Here is a 27,133-nt window from a genome sequence, read left to right on the forward strand (position 1 = left end):
TTGGAGAAATAGAGCCCAGGATGGTAACTACTGCTGCCTTGTTGCTCTGTCTTCTCCAAGCTCACCTCACCCCTTTTCTCCATCAGGGATCCTCTAGCTTTTCTCCCTGATGTCCCCTCCCATGGCTGAATTTGATACTTGGTTTCACTGAAGATGTGCCAAATCCTGGCTTTCAGGACCAGGCCATAATAGCAATCCTACTGGTTCACCCTCATTTGGAATTCCATCTGGAGCTGGAGTTTATGCATGGATAACCGTAACAACCCAAAGAGAGGAAACAGGGAATCTGTGCAACTCCTTGCAAACAGTCACCTTGTTAACGATAATTTCCAAAATTCAAAAGATGCATATTTTCCTCCTCCCCGGAGTCACAGCTATGCCCTTTCTCTTCCCACTACATTTCTTCCCTAAGTTAAGCAGGGGGCTTCGCTCTGGTCAGCAGCTAAAGCGAGATCAATAGATGGAGGCCAGCCAGCTTCTGCCCCCGCAGAGCCCTCGGGTTTGCTGGGTTTGCTCGAGTTGCCGATCCCATGGTTTCTTCCCCCTGAGCGGCGTGGGCTTCCCCCACTAGGGCGCCCAACAAGTCTCCTTCCTTCTCCAGCCTGCGCGCTGACGCGCTGGAGGCCGAAGGGAGCGCGGCACGGTGCGGTGCGCGGAGCCCGAGGGCCCGAGGCCGGGCTCGGTCTGGGATTGCGCCGTGCCCAGCCTCCTTCCCCTCTCTGTGGGTAGGATGGTTGAGTCCAGCCGCCACGGCAGCGGCTCCTTGCGCCGCTAGCAGCCTGTCTTCTGCGCTCCCCGCCTGCCTTTCTCTCTCCAGCCTGGATCTCTCCTCCCCCCGCGCCCCCTCCCGCATCTCCCACTCGCTGGCTCGCTCTCCAGCTGCCTCCTCTCCAGGTCTCTCCTGGCTGCGCGCGCCTCTCCCCGCCTCGCCCCCTCCCGCAGCCTCGCCGCCTTGGTGCCTTCCTGCCCGGCTCCGGCTCCGGCTCGGCCCGCCACCCGGTCCCCGCTCGGAGCCCTGCAGTGGCTCGGGACCCGATGCTATGAGAGGGAGGCGAGCCGGACGCCCAGACCTGCAGGAGGCGTCGGAGGCGCGGCGGGTCTCGGGACCGGGCTCTGTCGCCGGCTCGCCTTGCTCGCTGGTGATTATTTGGCTCTGCTCGTAGCCCCTGCCGCTCCTCGGAGGAGACGGCGCATCTGAGAAGAGCCATCCGTGTCGTGTGCGTGTGGAATATCTGCAGACATGACTGCGTGGAGGAGATTCAAGTCGCTGCTCCTGCTTCTGGTGCTGGCGGTTCTGTGCGCGGGGCTCCTCGCTGCAGCTAAGGGTAAGACGAGGCTGGCTCGGTGTCGGGGGACACGGCTGAACCCTCCGAGGCCCCGTTGGCGAACGCGAGTGTCCGTTTGGGGGACGGCAGGGTACCCAGTGGCTGGCATCTCCCGGGGGCTCCTCCATCACCGACGATGGGGAGACGCGATGCCCGGGATGGAGCTTCCATCGCACTCTCGGAGACCCTCAACTGCCCCCGCCCCACCCCTGCCCTTCCATCCCCCTCACTGGGGCGCAAACAAGATGCCTGTTTTCCTTGGCCGTGCGGGTTGTCGGAGAGAAAGGAGCCCCACACGAGTTGGGCAGAAACTGCGCCGTGGCGAGGCGGCGCTGTCTCCTCCGAGCTGTGACTCGGTGGGTCGGGTGGCCGGGGTGGTTCCCAGGACTTTCTCCCTGTACCCGGCGCACCTGGGAAAGCCGCCCTGGTGAAGCCGGCCTTAGAAGTTCGGCTCTCCACGGGGTATTGGGTACCAACAGACAAACCTCCCTGCGTGGCCCGCCTCTCCTCAGCCCCATTTCCCGTTGCTCTACCCCTCAAGTACTCAGGAACTCTGCTACCTCTGTGGGGTCGTCCGTTATTACCTCCCCTTGACTTTGCACCTTGCAACTTGCAAGGGGCTGGGAGGTGAATGAAGCAAGCAGGGTCCTGCCCGGCTTCTACGCCATTTATTTTTGCTGTGGTCATAGGGTTAGCCTCCCTGTGTACATCTGGTCGGGAAAACAGGGTTCCTGTGGGTGGTTCCTGAGGCTTTGGGCTCTGTGAACTTGGTTTCCTTCTTGGAAGGAGTTAGGGAATGTTTTCCTCTAACTAGCCTACAGGCTGCAACCTCAGAGCTGGCAACAGCTTGTGCACTTGTCTATTTTGTGAGAAGGAAAAAGAGAGAAGGGCCGGGGGCAGAGGGAGAAAGACAGTGAAGAGAGGAGACAGAGAGGAGAAAGAGAGAGAGAGAGAGAGAGAGAGAGAGAGAGAGAGAGAGAGAGAGAAGAGGAGATAATATGAATATTGATTGATTTTCACATTGGAAAAGTACCTGCCCCATTTCCTCCTTTTTACCCTTCTGGGTTGTTTCCCCGTCGGCCAGCACCATCGTCATACTCCTGGGAAAATCTGTACCTACACAGATAGATTTTTTTTTCTCTTCTAGTTAAAGGATGAAATCAAATCTTGAGGGGTTTTTTTTTTTTTTTGAGGGTCATTTGCTCGCTTTTTCCCCACATGAATTTCCTCTTTCCTATCTCGACGCTTGTCTTTCTCTGTTCCTCTGGTGTTCCCCACTCAAGGCCGATTGAGAAGGCGATTCGGAAGACTCTGTGGTCTCCAGGAAACTCTAGAAGGGCCTGGGGAGAGATGGAGAGGATTGCCGGCGGGCCGCAGCTCTCCTCCCGCTTCTTGTCCGGCATACAGGTCTGGAGGAGAGCTGGACCCGCGCAGGCTTCTCCGCACAAGCATCCGCCCTCACAAAGGGTGTCTGTGGGATGCGCCCAAGAAACCACTGAGTGCAAACCCTGTGTCTTGATCGCCAGAGCTCGGGGTCGCCCAGGTTTGTGGGCTTTCCGCAGACACCGACCCTGTGGTCCCCTGGCCAGTTCAGTCAAGACATCTTGCCTTGGCCGTGAGATCCGCTGGCTGCAGAGGCACCTCCAGCCCAGAAGGGCCAGGATGGCAGCGGCCTCCAGCCGCACTGGACTGGCTGGGAATTGAGAGGCTAAGCAAGAAAAGTGGAGGGCAAAGAGGGCTGTGCCTTGGAAGGTGTGCGTGCGCGCGTGTCACTGGAGAGACTGGAAACGATTTGGGAAACAGGACCTGGCTATGCCCACCCAAGCCCTTGATGGAGATGAAAAGCGTGCCACGCAACTCTACAAAAACTTCCCGCCCTTTCCCTGCTCTCTGAGACCTTCCAGGGCCAGAGCTTTCTCCTTCTCAGAGAGGCGACTCAGCCTCAGAGCGCTCTCGCGGTTCCCCCTACTTCCGCGCACTTCCAGCTCCCTTCTTCCGCAATTAGCAGAGGTTGCTGCGTGGAGACAGCGGCGGCCCTGGCTCCACTGCTTAATAATCCGCACACGTGTGTACCGGGCGGATGCCGCCCCCACGCGGGTGGGCTGCTGCGCTAGGCTGAGGCGGAGGCTGGAGGGAGGGTGTGGAGGGGCAGGTCGTGGGCGGGAGCTGCTCTGGCTGAGCCTCGTATGAACACGCAGAGGGCACAAAGTCCTGGGCCTGGAGGGACAACACGGAAGACGCGAGCGCATCCTGCGCGCGCGGTACCCTGATCCAGGCAGTAGAAGCCAAGAAGTGGAGTCCAAGGTCCCAGGCCCCCTGCGTGCTCAGTGCGGGAGTCGTGTGCGCGCGCGCGCGCCCTCGCGCTAAGAGGGACCGGGACGCTCGGACGCCGTGCTCACTGCGCTATTGTCTGGTCCACGCGGCGGTGGGTACGCGCTGCTTCTTCATTAACCCTCGCGGGGCTGGAGCCATAGCTCCCCATGGTCCATAGGTCAAGTGCAAACGCTTGTGGCTGCGCCAGAGGAGGCTGCAGGCGGGCAGGAGGCTAATGACGCCAGCGCCAGAATCGCCTTTTGAGCTCTGCGGCCACTGGGCTGGGGGGTCGCGATTCCTTTCGCCAAGGAAAGGCCTTTTGGTCAAGGTCGGCCCTCTGCTGGGGGACGTCGCCACTTGGGTCCAGGGCTCTCCTTTGGGGGCCCCGGGGAGCCCCGCAGGCGCCTGCGCACAGTGTGGTTCCCCCCCAGGAGGAGCGCTCTCGGGCGGAGGGCGCCTGGCCACCACCGTGGGAGTTACGCTGCGCGCGCCCAGGTGGCGACTCGCGCTGTGGGAAGGCAGGCGCGGAGTTTTTGATGTGTGGGGCATTCTCTCTCGTGACCTGTTTATGGAGTCCTGAGAAACTGGAGGCGGCCACAGTAGAGGTTATTGTAACCTGTTACCCTTGGTACCTGAGTATCAGCCTTGGTGTTCTGTACTCTGCAAGCAGACGTTGGGGAAACCAAGAATTCGCTGCTGATTTTTTTTTTTTTTGGTTGTTAATTGCATTATAAGATTTGAGTCCCAAGTGTGTGTATCTCTTTAAAAACACCACCTCTTCAGACATCACAGGAAAATGAAGAAGGCTTTAAGAATTTTCATCTGGTAATAGGCGGTATAATTCATTCCAGAGGCACTTCCTCAGATACGCGTCTTTAATCTGGGCTGATCTATGGACTATTTGGGCAAAGTTTGTTTCTCATTCGTTCTTGTGACTATGCAGCGACAAGAATGCAGGCATTTGCAGGCATTGCTCAGAAAGCTTCTGTATTGAAAGAAAGCACACATAATATTAGCCCAAAGTGGTTTCACCTGAGAAAACCTGGGACCTGGGAAGGAAAGGTGGAGTGTGGCTCTGGTAACTCTAACCTTTGCTCACCTAGGCAGCAAAGAGATTTTTAAGCACAGTCTGCCCAGTTTCTACAGAAATCATAGAACTCAACCACAAGGGAGAAATGTCCTCTAAACTTGTATGCTTCTAGATATTATATTTTCAAAAATTCCTGTTACCTGAAGGATGCTAACACGAATTTCTTGGCTAATGTTTTTTTTTTTTTCGTGTCAGAACCTCACTGCTTAATGTCTCTTGATGGAGCCAGAAACTCCTGTGAATAGGAGCCAAGCACAAAACCCTAAACCATCCTGCACATCAAATACAGGTACAATGGTGATAATCAGGATTTCCTTAGCAAATCATCCTTTGGACTTTTGCATTACCAAGGGTATTTACATATTTAACTCAGAACTATTTGGCCAAAAGCTTTCAAAAATGTTCCTAGGACACCTATAAGTTCTAGTAGTTTGGGATTTTAAGACTTTGAAAAAGTAAACAGAGAAATCTCTCTTCTGATGTGGCAGGTTTTGTAAGCTTGAATAGTGGGATGATGAGGTGTCATGGCACACACAAGTCCCTGCAAGGGAATGACAAGTGTAGGGGTGTAGAATTCCCCAGGTCTCAAGCTGCTTGCTCAGGAGGCCTAGGAAGGAAGGGAAGGCTATTTTTATATTGGCTGTCAGCTGGCCAACCATGCTTGATAAGAAGGGTGCACAACCCCAGTTCTGCAAAATCCCTCCAGACAAAACAGCTCCTCCCTTAGGGGGCAAGGCTCCCTTAATCAGCCTCCAGTTTAGTGTCTCAAACAAACACCAAGCCAGCTTTGAAAATGTCAAGAGAATGGTTCTGCTTCCTTTAAGAAACAGATCAACAAAGGCTCGGTGGCCACTTAGTGCTTACTCCAGAAGATCCAGCAAGCCCAGTGTAGACATTTCCAAGCTGTCAAAATGCAAATGGCATATTAAATACTCCATGCTCTGCTGAATTTTAAATGCGCCTCTGGTCGTTTTTTGCTGAGCTCATAGTGCAAATAAACCACTACAACTTACATGCATGCAATTTAAGACACACTTTCCCTTTGGCCTTTTATACTTTTTCTGGTTGAGTTCATTTCCCTCTATAAGATAATCAAGAAGTTGCATGGATTTTCCTTGCATGGAGAAAGCACCAAAGTATACCCGACCAAATCAGAGGAAGACATCGGGTAAAGTTATAGGTATCCTGTGATCCATATTATATGTACCTTTCCTCGTATTGGCATTTTGAAGACCTGTTGGTCCCTAGACTGGTCAGTAATGGGAATGATGGAACCAAATCAGCTCGATTCCAGTCACAGCAATGAGACTGAAATATTTTTTGAACCAGGAGAATTCGTTTGGCTGTGCAACCTGAGGCAAAGAAATAGATGTTTTTTACTTGCAGAAATGAATGGCTCCTAAAGGAAATCAACTCTCTGGTATTCCCTGAGGTGGTGCAGCCACCCTGATTAGCTCACCGGAAACCCAATCCAGAACAACCTGTTGGTATAAAAATCAAATAATTGCATTTGGGTATTTATCTCCAATGCAAAGAAATAAGTCTTTTCCACAAGAACTTTAAAATAACATTAAATGACCTTTGATTTATTGAAATGTCTGTATTTAAGGTCAAAGTTAGTCTCTAGTACTGAGATTGATATGGAGCAGAATTAATATCCCCAATATCCCCTTTATGTGGAAAAGGACAGAAGGAAATTAGATAGTTGTGCTGGTTTCCATGGACTGATTTAGGAACTCTGAGGAAATATTAGGTACCTTATCCACCCCCTCCACCACTCCTAATGCATGTCACTCTCTTTGGATTCAGAGTGTGAAGCAATTCCCCTTTGGAGTTTAACTGCAATATTATTTAACCATTTGAACTAAACATGGATTTTTGGGAGAGGAGAATGCCATCAGTCTTTAGGGAAGTTGTTTAGTCTTTTCTTATCCTCAAACATCAATGTATTAACTAAGTAAAAGACTCCATCATCCACCAGATATTGTCTCTTTAGCAAAACCCACTCTGAAGTTGTTGTAAATACAATACTGCAACTTGATTTATCATCAGTGGTACTGTGACCTACCTTGGTAACATTTAATTCCATCTAGAACTTCTTTGTTGAATGAAATCAAATGAAACCAAACCTAGCAACCCAGCACTTGCAGGTACAGACACCTGATAGAAATGCTATTGTAACTTTTATGTCACAAATTATTTTGCAATTTATTGGTTTCAGTCTTCCTTCTTTGTGTCGCTCTGGTTTTAGCTAAGGGAAAATACTAAATGGGAGAGGTTTCATGACAGCCATTCCATCCAAATACGTGTGGAAGATAAGGGGCATGGCCATTTCAGTGCTCATCATTTGTAATGCAGTCAATCATGAATGTCTGGTTTGAAGACCATCACTGTAACTGACAGGACATCAAATAAAGAAGAACACGAAGAAGTCAAAGTGTTGGTGCCACTTCTCAGTTTTTTCACCAATGAGCCAATGGAATATGATTATAAACGGAAAGATAAATTATATAGAATATTGGTCCAATTCTAGGTGCTTTATGTTTCTTACTTATGGGCTTCATATATTTTGGAGACCCTCAACATCAATAAAATTCAAGAAGAACTAATAGGTATGTGGGCATTCTAGAAACGAATACAACATTTTGTCTGACTTACCCAGGTGATCATAAGGACGTGCACACCAGTGGAACTGGAGCAGCTTTTGAAAGAAAGTGTCATGGTGCCTCTGCGTCTCAGATCCTGAACTATCTGTCTCTTTCCCCATTGTAGACAGCAGCACATCTCACAGTGGAGTGTTTTCGAATGCTCTTGTGTAAACTTCCTGTGCCTAAGGGTCACTTGCTTCAGTCTTGGTTTAGTGCAGATTCCTTGATCCCTCTCTCCTTCAAGCATTCCTCAGTAGGTGTTTGTGGATGCGATTCTGTTCAGCACCTTTAGCCCCTTTGAGGGACTCTCTGAGGCAGAGGGACACTATGTGGAGGACTGTGTAGTGTGGTAAAAATTATCTCTAATCTCGAGGTAGTCAAAGTGCAATGAATGTACATATAACTTATAACACATATATTAATCTCGTACAGATAAATTATATCTATATGCCATATATACTTGTATAAAGTATAACATCAGGTTAGACATCGCTTCCATCTGTAATACAGTATATCTGTCATCGATCTGCTCTTCCTCCCTTTCAATAAAAGCATGGCAATCTCAAAGTCAAATCATTAATCCTTCACAGTCTAATTGGCCCACACTGATTTCATGATGAATATGCTATGTCAAGAAACTGCAGTTATTTTGGATGGTTCTTCTGTATCATTGCTGCCTCCATTATCAGTCTACATCATTCTATGCTGTTTAATCTTTTTTTCAAAATGAATTTACAACAAAGGCGAGATCTAAGCTCCTTGTCCATAGTGTTTATATTATGGGGAGACTTCAAGGGATAATTATACTCTTTCATATAAAAATGCTGTTCGAATGAATTATTTTATTTTTTCCTTTTGCTGTTTAGTATACTCTGATGTGATTAGTGTTATATAAGAAAGAGCTAAATGTTAGATTAAAATTTGAATTATTTGAGGAATGATCTCTAATGAATTAAAAGCCTTTGAAATTAATCGTGAATTCTAAGCAGTCATTTTTTAGATGGTGGAGAATTCCTGTGTCTTTATTGAGAGATTCTTACTTCTCTTATTTTTAATAGGCAGCATCTTCACTGATCTCTTATGGGTTGGTAATTTTCCTCGTGGAGTTGGCATTCATGTAAAGAGTGAGGAAGGATTTCCGCATTGACCGTCCTAGACGGTCAGTTCACCACTGCAAGTCACACCTTGCCTGCCATCTCTCTAAGGGAATTCCACTTCCTGCCCACCACTGTTTACTCCTGTGCAATGGTAGTCTTCAGTAAGGAGGAATGGATTCTTCTGCTAGGAAAGGCACAATTTCAATTTTTCTTTCAAAGAATAGAAGTAGGATTATCTTCAAAGGCCATTAGTACTTTGTTTCACCATGACTAAAATTATCTGTTGTGTTTTGGTTTAGTTTTTTCTTTTGTTTCTGATTGGTATGAATGCCCAACAGAGCTGTAGAAAGAACTGATCCATACAGAAGAGGGGCCTTGACAACACGAGAAGGCTCACCTTTACTCTAGAAATTAATTGAGCAGACACTTTCCTCTTGAACGCTAATTTCATTTTCATCAATTTTGTATCTCTCATTCTAGCTCATTCTTTTATGAATAGAATTATTGTTGGCAACTTCAGGTAAACCCAGTTAGAATTTTCTTTTGTTTTATGATGTCATCTGCATACAAAGGTTGCAGGCTAGCTGTTCAACATGCATGACTCATTTTCATGGAGAAAATTATCAATTTAAAAATTATTCTCCTTGATACTAAAAAATAAAGAAAATAATATTGAAAGAAATTCATGTGAGAAAAGTGAGGTTACTAGTAAATGGAATTACCTTTAGTGAGGCTATATTCTTACATATCTGGGTAGAAATACTATCTTTGGCCAACATATACATATTTTCAGTTTGTTAGGAACCTTAACAATGAAGCCTTGGATAGCAAAGAGGACATCTGGGATGTTAAGACCCTGAAATAGGATTGCAGAAATGACTGTGTGCACGTGAGACTTATGGTGAGTACTGGCTGGTAGCACTCAGTGCAGTGGGACTGGAGGGTAGACTTGTCCCTCTCTGCTCCCACCATGTTTTTAACATAGAGGTTGAACCTGTTGACTTCAAGGGGCTTTTGATTTTACTGCAGCAAAAACCAAAATCACTTGACATGATTAGAATTTATTCAAACAGTAGCATGCATGATAGAGACATTGATGTCCTGTGAACACAGGAGGGAAGTTTCTACAGGAGGTGGAAGTGGATGGAGCCTCCATGGATGGAGGAACAAGGGACAGGCTCCAGTGAGCTGAGCATGAGGGAATTGAACAGAACTGGTCTGAGGACACACAGAACCCTTCTCTCTTTTCTTTTAGGTATCATAGTAATGTCCAGTTGGAATGTCAAGTGTTACATGAACCTGTAAATATGTTTCGAACATTTTGTTGCAACACTCAGAGCAGAGATGATGGAGGAAAGGATTCAGTCAGGATTTTTCTACAAGCCGCAGCTGATGAATGACTAACTTGTACTCAGACTTGACCTTGTCAACATAACCAGCCTCAAAGCCTTTTCTCCAGCTTACTATTTTGCCATGCATATTTGCATCATGTGTGTTGTTTTCATGAGGATTTCTCTCTGTATACAGAGTAAGGTATCTGAGGTGTTTGTATTTTCTTTTCTGGTGACAATGCTTTAACATTAGAACTTGTTCAGCAGATATGTCAACTTGCAATTGTCATTTTGATCCTCATGACTATTTTCTCTCAGCTTTTTACTTTAAAAGAATTACATAAGAGGATTATGGAACAGAGAAGAACTAATCAGTCTCTCTCTCTTCTCTTTTTTTTCAACTGCAATTACAAAATTACCTTTCCAGTGTTTTTTAGTGGCAGCATGAGAAAACAGAGGGGCATGTTGTCAGGAAATTGAAAACACGATGCCCCTTCTGAACTGAAAGTTGAAGAAGAGTAGCCAAGCTGAACTTTGGACGATGATTTATGTCTCCTAGCAAATGTGTTGTTTTTTCAACTTTTATGATAGATGACAAGAGGCCCTTTAAAATGAGTTGGTGTAAAGTACTTTATGAAGTGTCATGTGACAGGTGAGGGAAACTGTCATCGCTTCTGTGCAGTGGGGTTTCTAACATTTTGTATTGTAAAATCAGAATCTATGACAAGGGACAAGATAGTGCATAAGTTAAAGTTTCAATGTCACTTATTTCAGTATTCAAATTAAAATAAGAGAGTTGATGCATTTAGTGTGCACTTTGACAACAGTGCTTCTTCTTTGTCCCAGGTACGAAGAGAGTTAGGAAGCTGGAGGTCTTGAGAGCCAGATAATTCTGTCATTCTCTCTTCTCATGTTTTCCTTCCCTGCATGACCAGATGTCACCAGGAGCAACTAGACAGTGGAAAAGGGACATGTGATGGAGGGTAGGTGAGGGGGATCATCTTCCAACATGATGCTATTTATATTAGTATCTGTTGGGTAATTTTCCTGGCATCTATTTTCCCTATCTATTGCCTTCCAGTTTCTGTGGTCAGAGGTCTGAGCACAGCTTAGCTAGGCTCCTTCTTAGAGTCTTACAAGGATGCAATCAAGTGTTGACTGAGCCTCCAGTCTTATCTGAAGCTTAGCTGGGAAAGGGTCCACTTCTAAAATCACTCAGGCTGTTGGCAGAATTCAGTTCCTTTGGTTGCAGGACTGATATTTTTTGCTGGCTCTTGACGAAACTTCGCCCTCAGTTCCTAAGTTCAAGTTCCTAAATTCTTTGCCATGTGGGGCTTCTCAGTAAACTTAAAGCCAGGGAAAAGCATAAGAGAAAGGGAGAGAGAGAAAGAGAGAGAGACTGGGAATATTTTGTACATGTAATTATGTAACCTTGTACAATAATCATATGCATCCCTCAATTTGCCGTATTCTGAGGAGTAGTAGCCTGCCGTAGGTCAGCCTTAGACTCCATGGAGTATTCACACTAAAACATAAATGTTACCAGAAGGGACATTATGGGGGTCCCCTAATGTGTCTGTTAGCCACACTATCCTAGAAAAATAAAGGAAATTCTCTCAATGAATAACCAAAGAATTTAGGACCCATCAAAGGTGGGCAAAATTACAAGTAAATATTTTATATAGAGAACAAAATAAGTGACAAATATAGGAAATGGCTCCCAAATTTGGTAATCGAAGCCAGGTAAATCAACCATTGTTATTTTTTTCCTGATGTGTTTCTGAAGCTGCAGTTGAGAAGGTGGAACCTTGGCACCCACAGAGAAGACTCTGTGGATCTGGAGAAAGTAGGCTAGGGGGAAAGAACTTGGTCATACCAATCAAAATTCTAAATTATCAGATATTTAAATTGAAAAATGTAACATGTTTTATTGAAATATATGCTTACTCTTTCTAGCCTTTTCCTATATAAATTTCGGTGTCCATCATCTTCAAAGAGTTAAGTGAATTCTTATGTAACACGCTGTATTGCTTACATGAAAGCATTTCCAGGTAAACGGTTGAGTTGAAAACTTGACAAAATGGTATATTTTGATTCCAATTTGGGAGGGTTGGAGAGACAAGCTACTTCTATACCTATGTAAAGCTGTCTGAAAAGGTACACTTACTACATTGTGCATAAGACTTGCTTGACTTTTTGAATGACCATGTGAAACATATCTAAATAAAATAGCAGTTCTTAAGTTAAAAAGATTACCTGAAAAAAAAAGGAGCTAAGTGCCTCTTACAAGACCACATCAGTGGGCAAAATAAAGACAGATTATAAGATTTTTGAAATTCAAGTGGTCTTCAAGTTTATGAATACAAGTCTCTTATTTGGTTTGTGTCCATACTGAAGGATTGTTCAGATTCTCTGGCAAAACCAAGCAGGGCTCAGCCTCTGAGTCAGCTGTCCCAGGAGGAGCCAAGGATCCCTTCCCCTCACCCCCATCTCACCTACAGTCCATGCTCCCAGGCCTTACCTGTCCTATCCACCTTCCCCGCCCTCATCTGCAGCTCTGCCTCTGGTACAGGTCTTCCTGTCAGTTTACTTTCTGGGAAATTCTGGGCTGAAATTTAACACTTAAGATTATCCTAGCAGCTGGAGAAGCATAATTTTCAACCTGACACTCAGGAGACTCCGGAACCACGATCGGCACTGCAGAATCCTGAGCGGGGAGGCAACCTGTTATACGATGCTGATGCTTGTGAAATTCTTCACTGTGGGAATACCCTCCAGGCCGTGGGATAGCACCTTGCTCTGAAGTCATTGCATTTACCAGTTAATGTATTTTATGTCATAGAACGCTAGTTACATCTTTGTCGTTGCACACCACCTTATGCTGATATTTCACCACACTGAAATATTTTATGGGCTGCTCCAATTAGTACAATGAGATGAATTTAAAATTTCATAATGATCCAAATAAATTGTGAGCTGACTTCTAAGAAATGAAACCCAGTTCATTATTTAGTTTGGAAGCTAATGTCTTAAGAGAGGAATGATTCGTCTCTGTCCACATTCTTGGGCACCCCGCTTTGGTGAGGCTAGCCATATGGGAAGGCCAGTTGGTTGTGTGAGTTTCACAGTGTCTGCTCCAGTCTAAACCATCAGTGTTGGATTCCTGTGTATGCCTATCATAATGTGTGGTCTTAGAGAATATTAAACTCTCTTTATTTGTGCAAAGGAAGGTCAGCTGAAATCAATATTGTAAGGATTAAATGGATAAGCTCATGTAAAAAAAGCAGAGAACAGTGCCCAGTACTAGTAAGCCTAAACAAATGTTAGCAACTATCACATTACAGCAACTAAAAAATTAAACTCTCAATTCTGTGAGATGTGACTTCAGACGCGAGACTGGGTAAACACTGTTGTTTTGGAAAGAAATGATTTGTAAGTGGAGATGAGTCACTGTGTTTGGGTTCAGTAAGTGTTAAACTGATTTATAAGAATAATCCTAATGCCATCGTCTGGAATTTGGGGACGTGAGCAGAATGCTTTTTACATTCCCCATTTCACTTATAGACAAAAATATGCATAATCAATAAGGCCAAGTGACAGTTTAGATGAAATTAGTCATTTGAAAGTGTGCATCAAATTCAGCTTGAATGACAGGAAAGTCTCAGAAAGTCACTCAGAAATGTGTCTTGAAACAGCATTTCATGTCAGGAAGTATTGAAAGTTAGAAATGTCCATGAGAGTTGCTGAAAGACTCCAGTAGAACACTTTTAAGATGCACTTGGAAGAGAACATTTGTCTAAAGATCCTGGGATGTTGCTTGTGAGTATTCCTAAGAGCAATGTACAGCATCTAACAATATGAATGAATTCATAGGTTTTTCTAACTGCTTATGTTGCCCAAGAAAGTATCTGAGGCTACTTAAGAAAGTGTTTGAGATGATGTGACTTTCCAAATAGGCCACTTTAAAAGTACTTTTGGATCAGTTATTTGCTAAACAATACAGACAATCCATTGTGTTTCCAAAGCTTTAGAATAATTAATGGGATTGGAGTCTGTGAGGTTCAAATAGTGAGCTCTCACTCCAGCTAACCATGGAGCAATCAATAGTGTTGAGACAACCATAATGGGCTGGTCTTACCCTCCTGGCTTACATTTCCCAGTTAAACGTGCCTTGACTCACATTTGTTGGACTCTTGGCCAGAAAGTGTGCTCCCTTGCCTACCTGCTGTCACTTGAGACTTGTGTGTCCATGCTTATGACCAGGTGTTAAAAGACAAAGTCTCTCTGTCAGAGGTACCAAGTTATGATGACAAAAATGAATCCCAAGTTGTGACAGTAGAAGTAGACATCCTTTTCAAGGTCACTTGACTGAGACATTCAGAAATCAAGACCTGGAAAATCAAGTGGCCGTGGTCAAGAAGGGGACTTCTTAAAGTTAGGTTTGCTGAGTTCATCTGTCACAGAGAATGTCTGTCTCTTTCGTGACTGATGTGGTCAGAGGCGCTTCAGCACCAAAACTCTTAATAGCACAGCATCTCCTTGGGGCATGCAGGAGTGAGTCAGGTCTTAGGTATTGGACACATGGTGGGGACACAGATGGATGCATTGGGTATGAAGTGGTTGGATGCCTCCCACTTTGCTGGTGGTGCCTAGTCTGTTCCCAGCAGGGAAGCATTATATTTACTCAGTTGAGGTCTTGCTTCAGGACCTCTTGCTTTGTTCTCAGGGTAATCTCAGCTGTGTGTGCCAATCTCACAACAGCTGAGCTGTTTCTGTGCTCCTGGGTTTACAGATGAGGTCTTCCTAGGAGGTGCTCATTCAGCTCCAATTCAGCAAGTGTATCCTGAGGGCTCAGGTCTGTGCATGGAAGGCAGCAGCATTGAATGTATACATTCAGAGAAGAGTGATCTCAGGAAGGTCACTCAAGTGCATATGAGTGTGTAGGTGTCTGTGTGATCTCAGGCACTCAGAGAATTTAAGTTTTCATGTCCCAAAGAAAACATAAATTCTCAGAATGAAGAAACATTCTTTCAAATGTGCAGAGTCCACGAATATGCACACAGCAGCTTCTTCTTGGTTGAAATCGTTCTGACCTGTGTCACAGGGACAGTTGCTGAAGCAGTTTGTGAAATGTGGTGCCTTGTTTTCAATCAAAAGTTGAACTACAGAACCACTCCTGTCTTGTTTCAAGGAGAGGAATCTTAAGTTCCAAACTTATTTGCAGAATAGTTCATGCTTTTACTTGACTTGTCTTGAAGAAGGTATGTAATCAATTAAATGCACACATATATATATGTATGTATATTGACAGAAAGAAAATAACAAATAAAAGTACACAACTAAGACAACAGTATATAAACACTTAAGGGCAAGCAAGTGATGGACAGGGTTCAGCTTAAGAACATAACCAACCGATTGCTGCCACTAATGGGCATATGAAGAGGGATACTTCTCTATTGTTTACAATGATCAGTTCAAGTTCAGGAGATTTCTGACAAATTGCAGACTCAGGAGAAAAGGACACCTCCATATACACTTATTCTATTGCTTCAGAAAGCAGTTGGTGTCCTTTGGCTTTTCTTTATGGTCTCCTAATATCTCTGCACACAGTCACATATGTGAATATTTAATAAGGAAAGAGGCCAGGGTAAGAAAGTGATGTACGATGAACCTACCTTATCAAATTTACTTCTGAAATGAAACTCATTTCCAGCAGGGACCTGCTGGATATGTAATGGGGTTTACTAAAACAAGTAAAAATGCTGAAGTAAAACACCATCTCAGCATCTTTAGGATGGTGTGGGTTGATGCAGATGAATCTCAACATGTGCTACATTTTTTTCTAAATTGTTGTATTTCTTTGAACCTTCTAAAAATCAGTCTAATGCGTTTTATATACATTGAACTTGGTGCACACAGAGAACTCACAACAAACTGTTATGTAAGATTATTAGAACATTATGAACTTATTTTACACTTAATTAAAATTTTATTTAAGAACAATTTTCTTTACATTTTATTAAGACCCTTTCATTAATTTATTGAAATATGCATAGAGAGAAAATATATATTTTAAGAGATATTAAAATAACAAAGAGAGGATTAGATGCAAATTTTGAGGAAGCTAGCCCCTGTATTTCTAAGTAAATAGTTACAAAAAGAAGGTCAGGATTCGTGATTGCCTCATAATAAGAATTAATCAATTATTGACCCTTGTAGTTAGGAAGTTATTACCTGAAACTGTACAAAAGCTCCATTCCAAAGCAAAAAGGTATAAATATCTATTGTGCAAATCTTCCTTTTTTAAGCGAACTTCTAGTAAATTAAGTTATCTTTATCACATATAGTCATTCTGAGAAACACAGGAAGCAGTATTTAATGTTTGTATGACAAGCTAATCTCAGACTGCTCTGAGCTCCTTATGCTTTTTTTCTTTCTTATTATTGCATATAATACACACACAGAGACTTAAGATTCTGTCTCTGGATCATCATAGTCCTTACCACCAAGACATTGGGCCCTTGCCTTTGTTTATGCAGCATTCAGAGTAAGCTATGGAGAGCTAAGTGTGGGTGGTCACCCTTAGGCCACATGGGGATGGCTGTTAGATGGCTCTACACGTCACTTGCTTTAAGCCTGAGCAGTCCTTGGTCTGGGTTGACATAAAATCTTCTCCAAGATCAGTGACATTCTCGTTTTGTGGCCTTTCTGCATCTAGTTTCTTCTGAAAAGAAATGGTTTAGATCTTCTTTCGTTCCTGACATTTGACTTCTATTCTAAGTACAGTGGCAATCAGAGTAATCAATACAAGCACAGTGGATTGTGGCTGAGTAGCCTAAAATTCAGTAAGGCCTTTCAGCCAGGAAGTAGAAATGTCTGTGTATCTGGTTTTTCATTTTCTTTCCTTATTTCTAATGTATTTAGTTTAATATATGGCCTCTCCTCAAATGATATAAAATAAACACTCCCTTTAATTGGTGTAATGAAATTAACTAACCTTGGAGTCTATTTCCTGATACTGTTACTGTCCCTTTGGAATGTAGAAGTCACCTTGGAACATTAAAAGCACCAGGGCCTTGCTTCCATCCTGATTCCCTCCGACACCAGGTCACACTGATTATCTTTACCTTTTTTGCATCTTGCCCTTCTTGGACACTCGATGTTTATTGCAGTATTAGCCTGGAGTCTCCTGTCCCAATTTGTCACCAGATATGAATGAATGCCTTCTTGCAGAACTGTAAAAAAACCAACCACTCTCCCAAAGAACGCTTTATGTAAATTTTTTACTGAATCTACTGTCTCACAACTTCCTCTTTTTAAACCCCAGTATCATTATAAGGAAGCTTATACAGTCACAACATAGTTACATTACTTAATAACACACAGCATCTTTGGTTGCAACTCAAGGATATTTTATCCTATCACATTTTCTGCACAAAGAATCTGAGGCTCGACAAACCACTTTGTTTGAGTCGGGTATTCTGGGTTGTAGAGCGGAGACCAAGGGATCATTCTCCAGTCTGTCTTGCCCTCTGGTTTCTGAGTATAATCACGATTTCTGTAAGTGCAGAGTCCTGCTACAATATAAAGAATTTTTAAAAATCTATGCTGATGTCTATTTGTTATACAATAAGCTGCTGACTAGGCTCTTTTCATAAATCTTTCCTTACATCTCAGGATATTTTCTTAACCTCACTTCTGGTAATGATCAGTCTCCTTCAACACCTATTGAAATGCACAGCGTGATACAAAATCTTCTACAATTCTGCCAAAAGTTTAAATCTTTCTAGGTTCCATGTTTACATATTAGAAGCAATCAAGGAATGACTTTAATACTGTACCTAAGTGTTAACAGGAACACTAAGCACTATGAGATGATCTCTGTAAAAATAGAACTATGCCAGAACGGATAATATAGACCATCTCTGCATTTTGGACTACTTCATTTTAAAGCATTTTTCCTTTTTAAGTATTTCTGTTCCCTTTTATTCTGGGAAACGGATAGACTATGAAGAACTGTACTTTCAGCCAGGTGATTGTGCTCAGTGTTTTTGTTGATATGAAGGATGGTCATACTCAGCTCAAAAGGAGCTAAGCCATTATTGGAGCCCCATGATCCCTTTTAAATCTCTGGGTGAAGTACAAGTAAATAAGCGCAGATCAACAAATCCGTCACCATCGCCCAAGCCTCGAGGGGTCATGGGGCAGGATGAACAGTGTGTATTACTGTTGCACACAGCATGCCTGATGGAATTGGGAATATCTCTAGAGGGAGGAAGGAGAGGCAGTGGTGGTGAAGGGGCCCAATGGTGACAGATGGGAGTATGAGTTCGGTGTTCCGCGGCATGGCAGGATGGATATAATTAACACAATTAGACAAGACTTTGAGGCAGTCTTATATCTGAATTCAGAAGTGTTTTGGGTCCTCACTACATTAGGCACAAATTAAGTCTTAGGGCTCTGTAGAAGTCAACAAAATGTCTATGACTTTATATTAATTTTCAAAGGAATAGCTATAATTTTTGTGCTAGTGGAAGAAGGAATGCTTCAGTACAAGCAAATAGTACTTACAAGTGAATCTCATATGTTTTTCTGACATTATTCCAAATGATCATTCCACTAACTTTATTGAACACCACCTATAATAAGTTCTATGCTAGCTTCTTGATCTGAAGTGAGATAAGCTTCCTGCCTTGAAGCATTGTAGATTCCAATAATGATGATAATTTTCTCAACACTGTGTTTAAAGTAATCAAAAAGCACTGAGAACTAAAGCATTCTGCAACACATTAGGTTGCCCAAGAAATAATACATATTTCTCTGTACATTTTTAATTTTCATAAACATGTGACAATGTGATTGCCATTTGTTTGCCCAAGCACTCTGTTTAAATGAAGTTGTGTGTACTTTTTTTGCCATGGTTGTGACATCTTTGAAAAGATACAAAATATGAAATAATAGGATCCTAGCAATTACTAGTTTTTAAGATGACAGATGGGCTGCTTACCAGCGTCAGCTCTGAACAGCCGGTGTAAGAACCTCCACCCATCAAATGGATATTCATGCAGTGCTGTCTTGTTCCAGATGTTGGGTACATTGAGGAGACAGTGATTGACAGGTTGGTACATCACTTTCAACTTCATGGTCCTTATAATTCAGATAGCTGGACGATGAGTTTGTAATCATGTCATCTCAGGAGCAAAATTCTTTGAGTGAAGAATGGCTTCTTTACTCAGGGTTCTTGAAAGAAAGTCGAGCATTTTGTGTCCTATGCCAGGACTTTATAGTCCCTTAGGGGAAAAAATTCAATATTTATATACTAAGCCAAAGTCTCTGTTCCTACAACTTCTTCGTGTATGGTTCTATTTCTGCTTGTAGGAGTGGCATCTAATGGTATCACTCTTTTCATCAGCTAGCACCCCAAAATGCTAGAAAATAGGCACTGTATCTTTCTTCTCTCCTCAGCTTTTTCCTCAAGTGTCTTAAGACTTTTTTTCAACTTCTTTCTGTGGGTTTGAAAATAAGTGCTAATCACTATGAGCTATTTATTATTTCTGAAAACGCATGATGTCTACCCCCGATGAAGTGATTTTATGACAAATATGTGATCACATACTGGAGTTTCTGAACTAATAGACTCAGAAACATCATTGAACCCCTTGACCATTTCTCCCCACAAAGGAACCAATGAGGTGAGTCAACTTATCTTTGAATTCTATGTCTCCACCTACAATAGTTGGGATTATCTTAGAGAAAAATGGCATAAATTGATAATATTTGCATAAAGAATGTGATCACAGAAACAGAATTAGTTTTTTTCAAAATATTTTTCAAGTGTGTGTGTGAGAAGGCAGAGCAACACTACAAACTTTTAGGCGTGTGTTTGCAATTAGAAATTGCAGTCTTTCAATGGGCGATGAATATTGCCTACTGCTAAACATACTTCTGACTCAAAATCTAAGAAAGTATGTCAGATAAAAATAAACCTTCTTTCCTTTCTGTGTTTAGTTTCACAATAATTATGGCAAATAACACCTGTGTGCCAGCTTTCATTCCAAAAGACAACAATTATGGAAATTTGAGTTATTTATGTTTTAGAGAAGAGGATTCTATCTAAACATTCTTTCAAAAAATGGATTTGACTTCACTGTACAGTTGCTCAGGTTCAGGTTTTTTTTTCAGAGTTAATTCACAATATAAGACTGAATGTGGAGGAAATTCATGTTGAAACCATTTTTAAGTAAAAATAATATTTAACTGCTATTAACATGTATTATAGGTGCTTATCATAATCTCATTTTGTAGAGATGTCATCCTGTTGTTGGTTTTGAGCACCAAAACTATAGATTATAAGAACTGGAAGGGATCTATTGTTAAGTTTATTTGAAGTCATTTTTTGGCAAGTGAAAGAAATAAAATCCAAGAAAGTGGCAGAAACATGAAGACTGAAGTCATGAATAAGCTGGATCTGTCTAGGCCACTTTTGATGGGCACCACTCAATGCTTCCCTACAAGGAACATTACATATATATTTTGTTTTCTTGAGACATAGTCTCACTGCATAGCCCAGATTGACCTCAAACTCAAGATTCTTCTGCCTCAGTCTCCCAAGTGCTGATGTGTAGGTGTGTACCACAACACCTAGCAAGTTCTTATTATTCTCTTTGAACACACAAATATCACAAGTGAACATAGGAACTTGGTTATGTCACAGTGCATTTTGTCACTTTCCTTTATTAGTAAAATAATGACGCAACTTTCTACAATTCAGTGCTTTTATTGTGGTGGCTAGAGCCAGGGATTTATCTTGTGTTTGAGATCCTGCTGCTGAAAAAGAACAACTCTCGTTTAGTTTGATAAGAAAAATGTCAAAAAAGAGTGACACTTGTTCTATGAGTCAGTTTCATGAGTTAAAAGGGAATTTGTCAGTCTATTCATAACTTTTTGTTTAAATATTTATGATATATTTAAGAAGCATGGTCACATCAGCTTTGTCTTATTGCCTATAATAAAGCTATTGCTATTAAAAATCAAAGTCATTATTATTTATTCCTCATATTGTGTTTCCCCAAGGGTACCATGCTAGACCTTCCAGTTTTGAAACAGTCTCTTATTGCATGAGGATAGGATTAGAATGGAGCTGGTAAGTGACTTGTTATGTTTTGTTCACATCCAGTGTCTTTCACAAATTGTATGAGTAAAGTTAATGAAGATATAGATAATGATAATATCAGCCATAAGAGTGGATAAAACTTAAGTATTCTTGTTCTGGATGCTTTAATGCATATTCTCCTGCATTGTTTACTTATCTCTATTTGCACACAAGTAATCTGTCATTTTACCGACTGATCCAAAAGACTCCCATCTTCCTCAGCTCCTGAAGGGAATGAACGCAAGAGTCAGGCATGAGATTCAAGTCTAAAGTCAGGCTCTCCCACTCCACTGCTTGAAATAATAGAAGAGGGCATTCTTTCTCCACTTGAAAACATTTAACATGTAATTGCTTTCTATATTGATTTTATGTGAATACAAACCATATTGCCATTTCTGTGTACAATTTATTTAGATTGCAACTAGATTTTTATATATTGAAGAAGTTACTAATGTATAGACCACAAAAAACAGCAAACATCTAAAATACATGTGTTATGTTTTTATCCAAGGCTGACAATAGTATACTTAAAAATAAAACCCCAAACCAAATAGCTGTTTTCAGGTCTTTTTCTCTTTTGTCAAACTCACAGTCATACTATATTCTACTTCTTTAAGTAAAGAGAGTTGAAATTCAATACTACTCAAGATTTTTCAAATTGGGCTATGTTATAATTCCTGTCAGAATCCTCACTTTCTTCTCAGAAAGCCAAGAGTGGATTACAGTTTGGTAGAAAAGAAGAGAAAGAACCTCCCTGGTGATGCACCTTCCCATGAGTCCTGATATTACTGACACCTCTAGACATGTGCCTGCTTAGAATAAAGAGCATGTCTGACAACATAGCCCTATGTATACTTTGATAAATTCCAGTTTTTAAGATAACAGTTGAATTGAATCCTTTTGGGATGAAAAAAAAGCATTACTTACTGCATATTGGCTATGTTACCATCAAGATGGAGGGATGAATGAACTGACAGATAGATGATAAGTAGATGGATAGATAGACAATAGATAATAGATAATAGATAGATAGATAGATCGATAGAGATGGCTGGTGTACTGGCTGAATGGTTGGATGGATGGTTGGATGGATGGATGGAAGGAAGCATGGAATAGACTGATGACAGATGATTGATTGATTGATTGATTGATAAATAGATAGACAGATAGATAGATAAAGAGGCATGGGTAGATTTCCTACAAAAGGCTCCTAAGTATGATGTGTGCTACCCTGTTCCCATTTGATTAAGATGTGAGCATCCTCATGACATCTTATTTGGGGTACAGTGAAGAGGGAAGTTTTAATGTAAAGGAACATCACTATTCAAATATTCTGATATTTTCTATTTCCTCATGTGAAATACTCTTGATTAACAAATTGACAATCCATAAATATCTCCTATGGAACATTGAGCATTATCTTTATTGTCCTTGTCATTGGTACAGAACAAAATCTTGTGATGAAGGGGATGACTGAGCGTCTTCAGAGAGGAGTCAGCAGGTCAATGATCTGACATAACTTCACATGATTGGTAGTGTTCAGGATGTATTTGAAGAAAGTGTCCTGACTTTCTAGAAAATATGATATTTTTCAAAGAACACAATGTAGAAATGCACAAACTCACGAACACTCTGGGATGATAGAGAGAATGGCAAGCGTTTGGGCTGTGGATGGGAGGAGGGGAACCAAAGAATGAACAGGGTCCTGTGCACGGTACTTCATGGTGTGGAGAATGGGAGGATGGAGGAGCTGCCTGGTGTTCATAGACAAGGGAAAGGCCAGATAGGGATCTGTTAAGGAAAGAAGCAAACATGGCTGGTGCCACTGGAATTCGTGACTACTGGAAGCAGAGATGGGTAGTTGTTGTGAGAGAATTTGAAATCTGAACTCAGAGAAGTTGGGTTGATTAAACAAAGTCTGCACAGACCCTGGCAAGAGGCCACACCTTTGCAGTCTCTTAGAGTCTCAGAAGTTCCTTCTGATGTGAAAGATAGACATTTGGGTGGTGACTTTTCCTCACAAACTTTTGACAAACAGCCACATCCTTGTATGGAGAATGGAAAAATTTATAGAGGCAAGAAAGAAAACTACATAGAAAATGGCCTCATGGAGAAAATCAAGGATAAAGTTAATCACTTCTCTTTATAAAGAATTGGACCACTTTGGATTGCAGTTGTATTAACTGATTTGTCAGACTCCAGATGAAAATTAATCTCTGAGTTTTGCATTTTCTTATATTACAAAGTAAAGATCTTTGCACTCACAGGATGTGCTTTCAAAGTATGGCATTTATAACTTTGCTGTTTTACAAAAATCACTTGTTTTTTAAATTTGAATGGAAATCTATCATGAAATAAATTATATTTCTCAGTTAACCTAAGAACTCTAATTTGGCAGGCTCGGTTTATTTTTCAGATTCAATTATACAAAATGATACTATTTTGGAACACTGATCATGTTTAGCTCTCTATCATTTTTCCTTTAGAAAAATACATCATTTTCCATTATTTTGCAAAGTGCAGAATTTTGGGTGTTCACATTGGTAGTGCAGGACTGAGGGCAGACACATATCTTTTGAGGTGTAAACTTGTTATTTCAACTGCTACATCTTTTATACTTTGGATCAATGGGATTCTCGATCCTTCTTCAAGTTTCACTGCTGGTCTGATGCTGTGTTAAGGGAATGTGCATAGATGTATTAACATCTAAGTAAGAAAACGAAAAACCCAAGACTCATGCACATTGAAGCTGGAGACTAAATTTATTTAAGATCTGAGAAGAGAGCAGAAGTACTTATTGTATATATTCAACATTCTAATTTAAATTTTTAATGAGAATATTTAGATTGGCATGGAAGCTTTGGTATAAGATTTAGATGTAATGATAATTTTAGGAACGAGTGCATACAAAGAACCTAGTTTGTTTCTTGGCATGAGTATAAAAAAGTGCATGTATCGTTTAGTAGTCATTATTAATCATGTAATTTTGGGGAGTAGAATATTGGAGTTAAACTCAGGGCCTCATGCTTACTAGGGAAGTGCTCTATCCTATGAGTCATGAGTCATGCCACAGCCCTTTTATCTGCTTTCAGTTTTTTTTTGTTTTTTCAGATAGGGTCTCCAGCTTTTACTCATGCAGGCTTGGACTCCTAATCCTCCTTCTGGCCTCAAATTGAGGCCATCTCCCAGATATGGACCTCCAAGCCCAGCCCAGTCAAATGATCATTTTTAGTATGTTCTAGGCAAAATGGCCTCATCATAACAATGACTATTGTTTTATTCATCTGAATGCTTGCATATCTTAGAACTCATTACACAGCACAGGAAAATTCAAGGATGATTTCAAAGCCTAAACATAGGAGAAGAATTGGCACAAATTCACTTTAAGTATTTTGATTCTTTCCCTGAGACTGTACAATCTCTGCAAAGAAATACAAACTCACAGCTTTTTGTCCCCCAATTATTCTATGAATACAAAGATTCCTTTCCTTTGATTGATTCCTAATTGAAATTTTGAAGACAAATTTATCTGCTCAAATATTTTCAATTGACAGCTGATTGAGGTTGCCCCTACCCTCTGGGAAACTTGCAGTGTCTCTTCAGTAACCCTCTAAGCAATTACATCAGGAGTACAAAATAACAAAAAGTAAAGCAGCAATTTGTAAAAAGCAGAGATCCTCTATGGAATTTGCAAGTTTAGATTGCCAATGCCTTGGTGGCTTTGGTTGGTATTTTTAACTGTGCTTGTGAATAAGGAAAGGATGCTCTTACATAATCAACTTTGGCTATTTGAAGGGTATGTTGACAGCACACCATAAATTCTTAGGATTTTTTACAGTTTAAGTAGATTGGAGTTATTTTTAATCAAGGCACATGTTGAACTTAATTCTGTGCTTCTTTTCATTTTATTCCAAATTAAATTACTGGAAGAACAGTTCATATGACCTATTTGTAAATTCTGTGGCTTGTAATATATGTTTTTACTATCTTTTTAAAGAGATTCAATGATAGTACAAGGGGTGTTCATGTGATCATTCCATATATGCATACAATGTGCTTAAAGCAAGTTCACCCCTCTATTTTATTCCCTTAATTCTTTCCTCCTTCCCTGTACTTTAAAAATAGTGTTTGATGGGTTTCTTTACGCTGTCTCTGTCCATATATAAGTAGTATACTTTGTCTTTTGTTTCTGCTGAGTGAGCAGACAGTATTTCTCCATGATGAGTGTACTTAAGTTGTTAGCATTGCTGCCCCTCACCGGTTTCCAAAGGGTGGAAATGAAAGTCTGAATTGCAGACTTGTGCAGCCCTGGGAGAGCATGGGGTCCTGTCCCACTGGGGTCTGGAAATGAGAGTGACCATTGGCTTCACCAGAGAACTTGGTTCAAATGCAAGGAGGTAGTGCTAAATGCCATCAATTTTAACTGCAATACCAGTTGTGCTTTCACTTAAAATAATTGTGGAATCTGCCACCTGAGCCTCCAGGAGAAACAAAAGCAGGCTCTGCTTGTTTAAATGTGTGAATGTGTGTGTATTTGAATTATCATCCAGATTCCATCGGCTGATTTGCATTCCAGACACAATGACTATGACTAAAGTGAGTCATGTTCACACCTGTAAAAGATTCATTCTCAAACTACATGTAGACCCCTCCTGAAACTTTCTTTCTCTAAATTGCAAATGTACACATTTTTCGATTTTAACATGTGTATTCTTTAGTCAAGGTGATAACACATTTGGTGTTAGTAGTCCATAAAATTAAATTCAAGACAAAGATTGCTTCCTAAATAACCACTGTTCTTTCACCATTCACTTAAATCATTACACATCCAAAAAACCTTATTCAAGAACTTAGAACGTCTACTTTCATTCCACTTATCCAGATGCAGTGTTTTAGCTCATTTTTCCACTTCTGTATCAGAATATGACAGGGTGGGTAATTTATAGACACAGGAGTCTTGGAGGGCTCATGTTTTGGAGGCTGGAAAGTTTAGAGTATGACACAAGTGTCTGTCACACGGTTGTGTGCTGCATCAACATTGCAGAAAACAGGCAAGCATGAGACAGACAGACAGGATGGGGACAGAGCTTTGTCCTGTAATCTGGACTCTGCTTCCATAACTAGCCCATTCTCTAGAACAATGGCATTAATCACTTTGAAAGTTGAACCCCTGATCTAATTGAAGTTTAAAAGTCTCATGTCCCAGTGGTAGTGGATTTCAGCATGAGTTTTGGAGGGGACATTCAAACCACAGAATTCAGGAAGTAACATACAGTAACTTCAGGGATAAGCCCCAACCTTACATAAATTTTGCATTCATAAAGAAAAAGCAAACACAGAAACCACAAAAACCCAAATCCTTGATCCTAAAAGAAGTTAAAGATTTGGCAAGACAATATGCCTAGAGTGTAGTGAAGCACAGAAGTAGCCGTTCTTTGACTCTCAATGTGAGGAAACTTCTGAATCTAAGTGTTCTGCTCTGGGCTCACATGAGTCATCTGTGCACACGATTGACAGATACGTCAGTTCAGCATATCACCTGAATGGCTAGGCAGGTGGGTCTATGGACTTGGCTTAGATTCAAGTAATACGTGTAAAGGCCTGAACACAAATCATTTGTAACTATGCCTAAGGCACAGTAAATACCCGATAAATGTTAGCTAACAACTATATGTGGTTGCTTCATTTAATTTCAATTTTTTAGGTCATTGTTTCAGAAACCTTTTGTGGTTCTTTTTCTAAGTCAGACAAATAACTCATGATTTTCTGGATGCCCTGTTGAAATATTCGTGTGTACCTCCAAAACACGAATATATATTCATGCTAGCTTATCTATTTGTGTAAAATAGACATTGTGAGGCCTTTAAAATATTCTTGATTCTTTTTTTAAGTAAAGGAAAATGCATAGTATAGAGGTCAGGTTTTGAAGTGAATGAGTGACTCCAGAGAAAATGGATCAGTAAATTATTTGCCTGGTGCAAAGAAAGACAGAGTAACTTGTTAAGGACTAATGAACTGAACATCTCTGGTCCCCAAATTCTACTTCATAATCGTAAAATATAGTCAGTGCGATCAAATCAGACAACACTAGTGTTCAAATAAAAAGCAGTGGTGAATGCAGAACTAAGTGGATATTGTCTGATTGGATGACAAAGCTTTCATTTTTCCAACTTGGTT

General features: G+C 41.4%; 1 protein-coding gene across 2 annotated transcripts in view; it reads left to right on the top strand.

Moving 5' to 3' along the window:
- The first annotated feature begins 967 nt into the window (after positions 1-967).
- Positions 968-27,133, top strand: part of Csmd1 (CUB and Sushi multiple domains 1) — a 1,661,894-nt gene continuing 1,635,728 nt past the window's right edge. For both annotated transcript variants that reach the window (XM_074055299.1, XM_074055300.1), the window contains exon 1: positions 968-1,325. In XM_074055299.1, coding sequence (XP_073911400.1) covers positions 1,241-1,325 — 85 coding nt within the window. In that variant the 5' untranslated portion in view covers positions 968-1,240. The remainder of the gene's footprint in view (positions 1,326-27,133) is intronic.

This window comes from Castor canadensis, chromosome 14, assembly GCF_047511655.1.
Source record: "Castor canadensis chromosome 14, mCasCan1.hap1v2, whole genome shotgun sequence".
NCBI classification, from domain to species: Eukaryota; Metazoa; Chordata; class Mammalia; order Rodentia; family Castoridae; genus Castor; species Castor canadensis.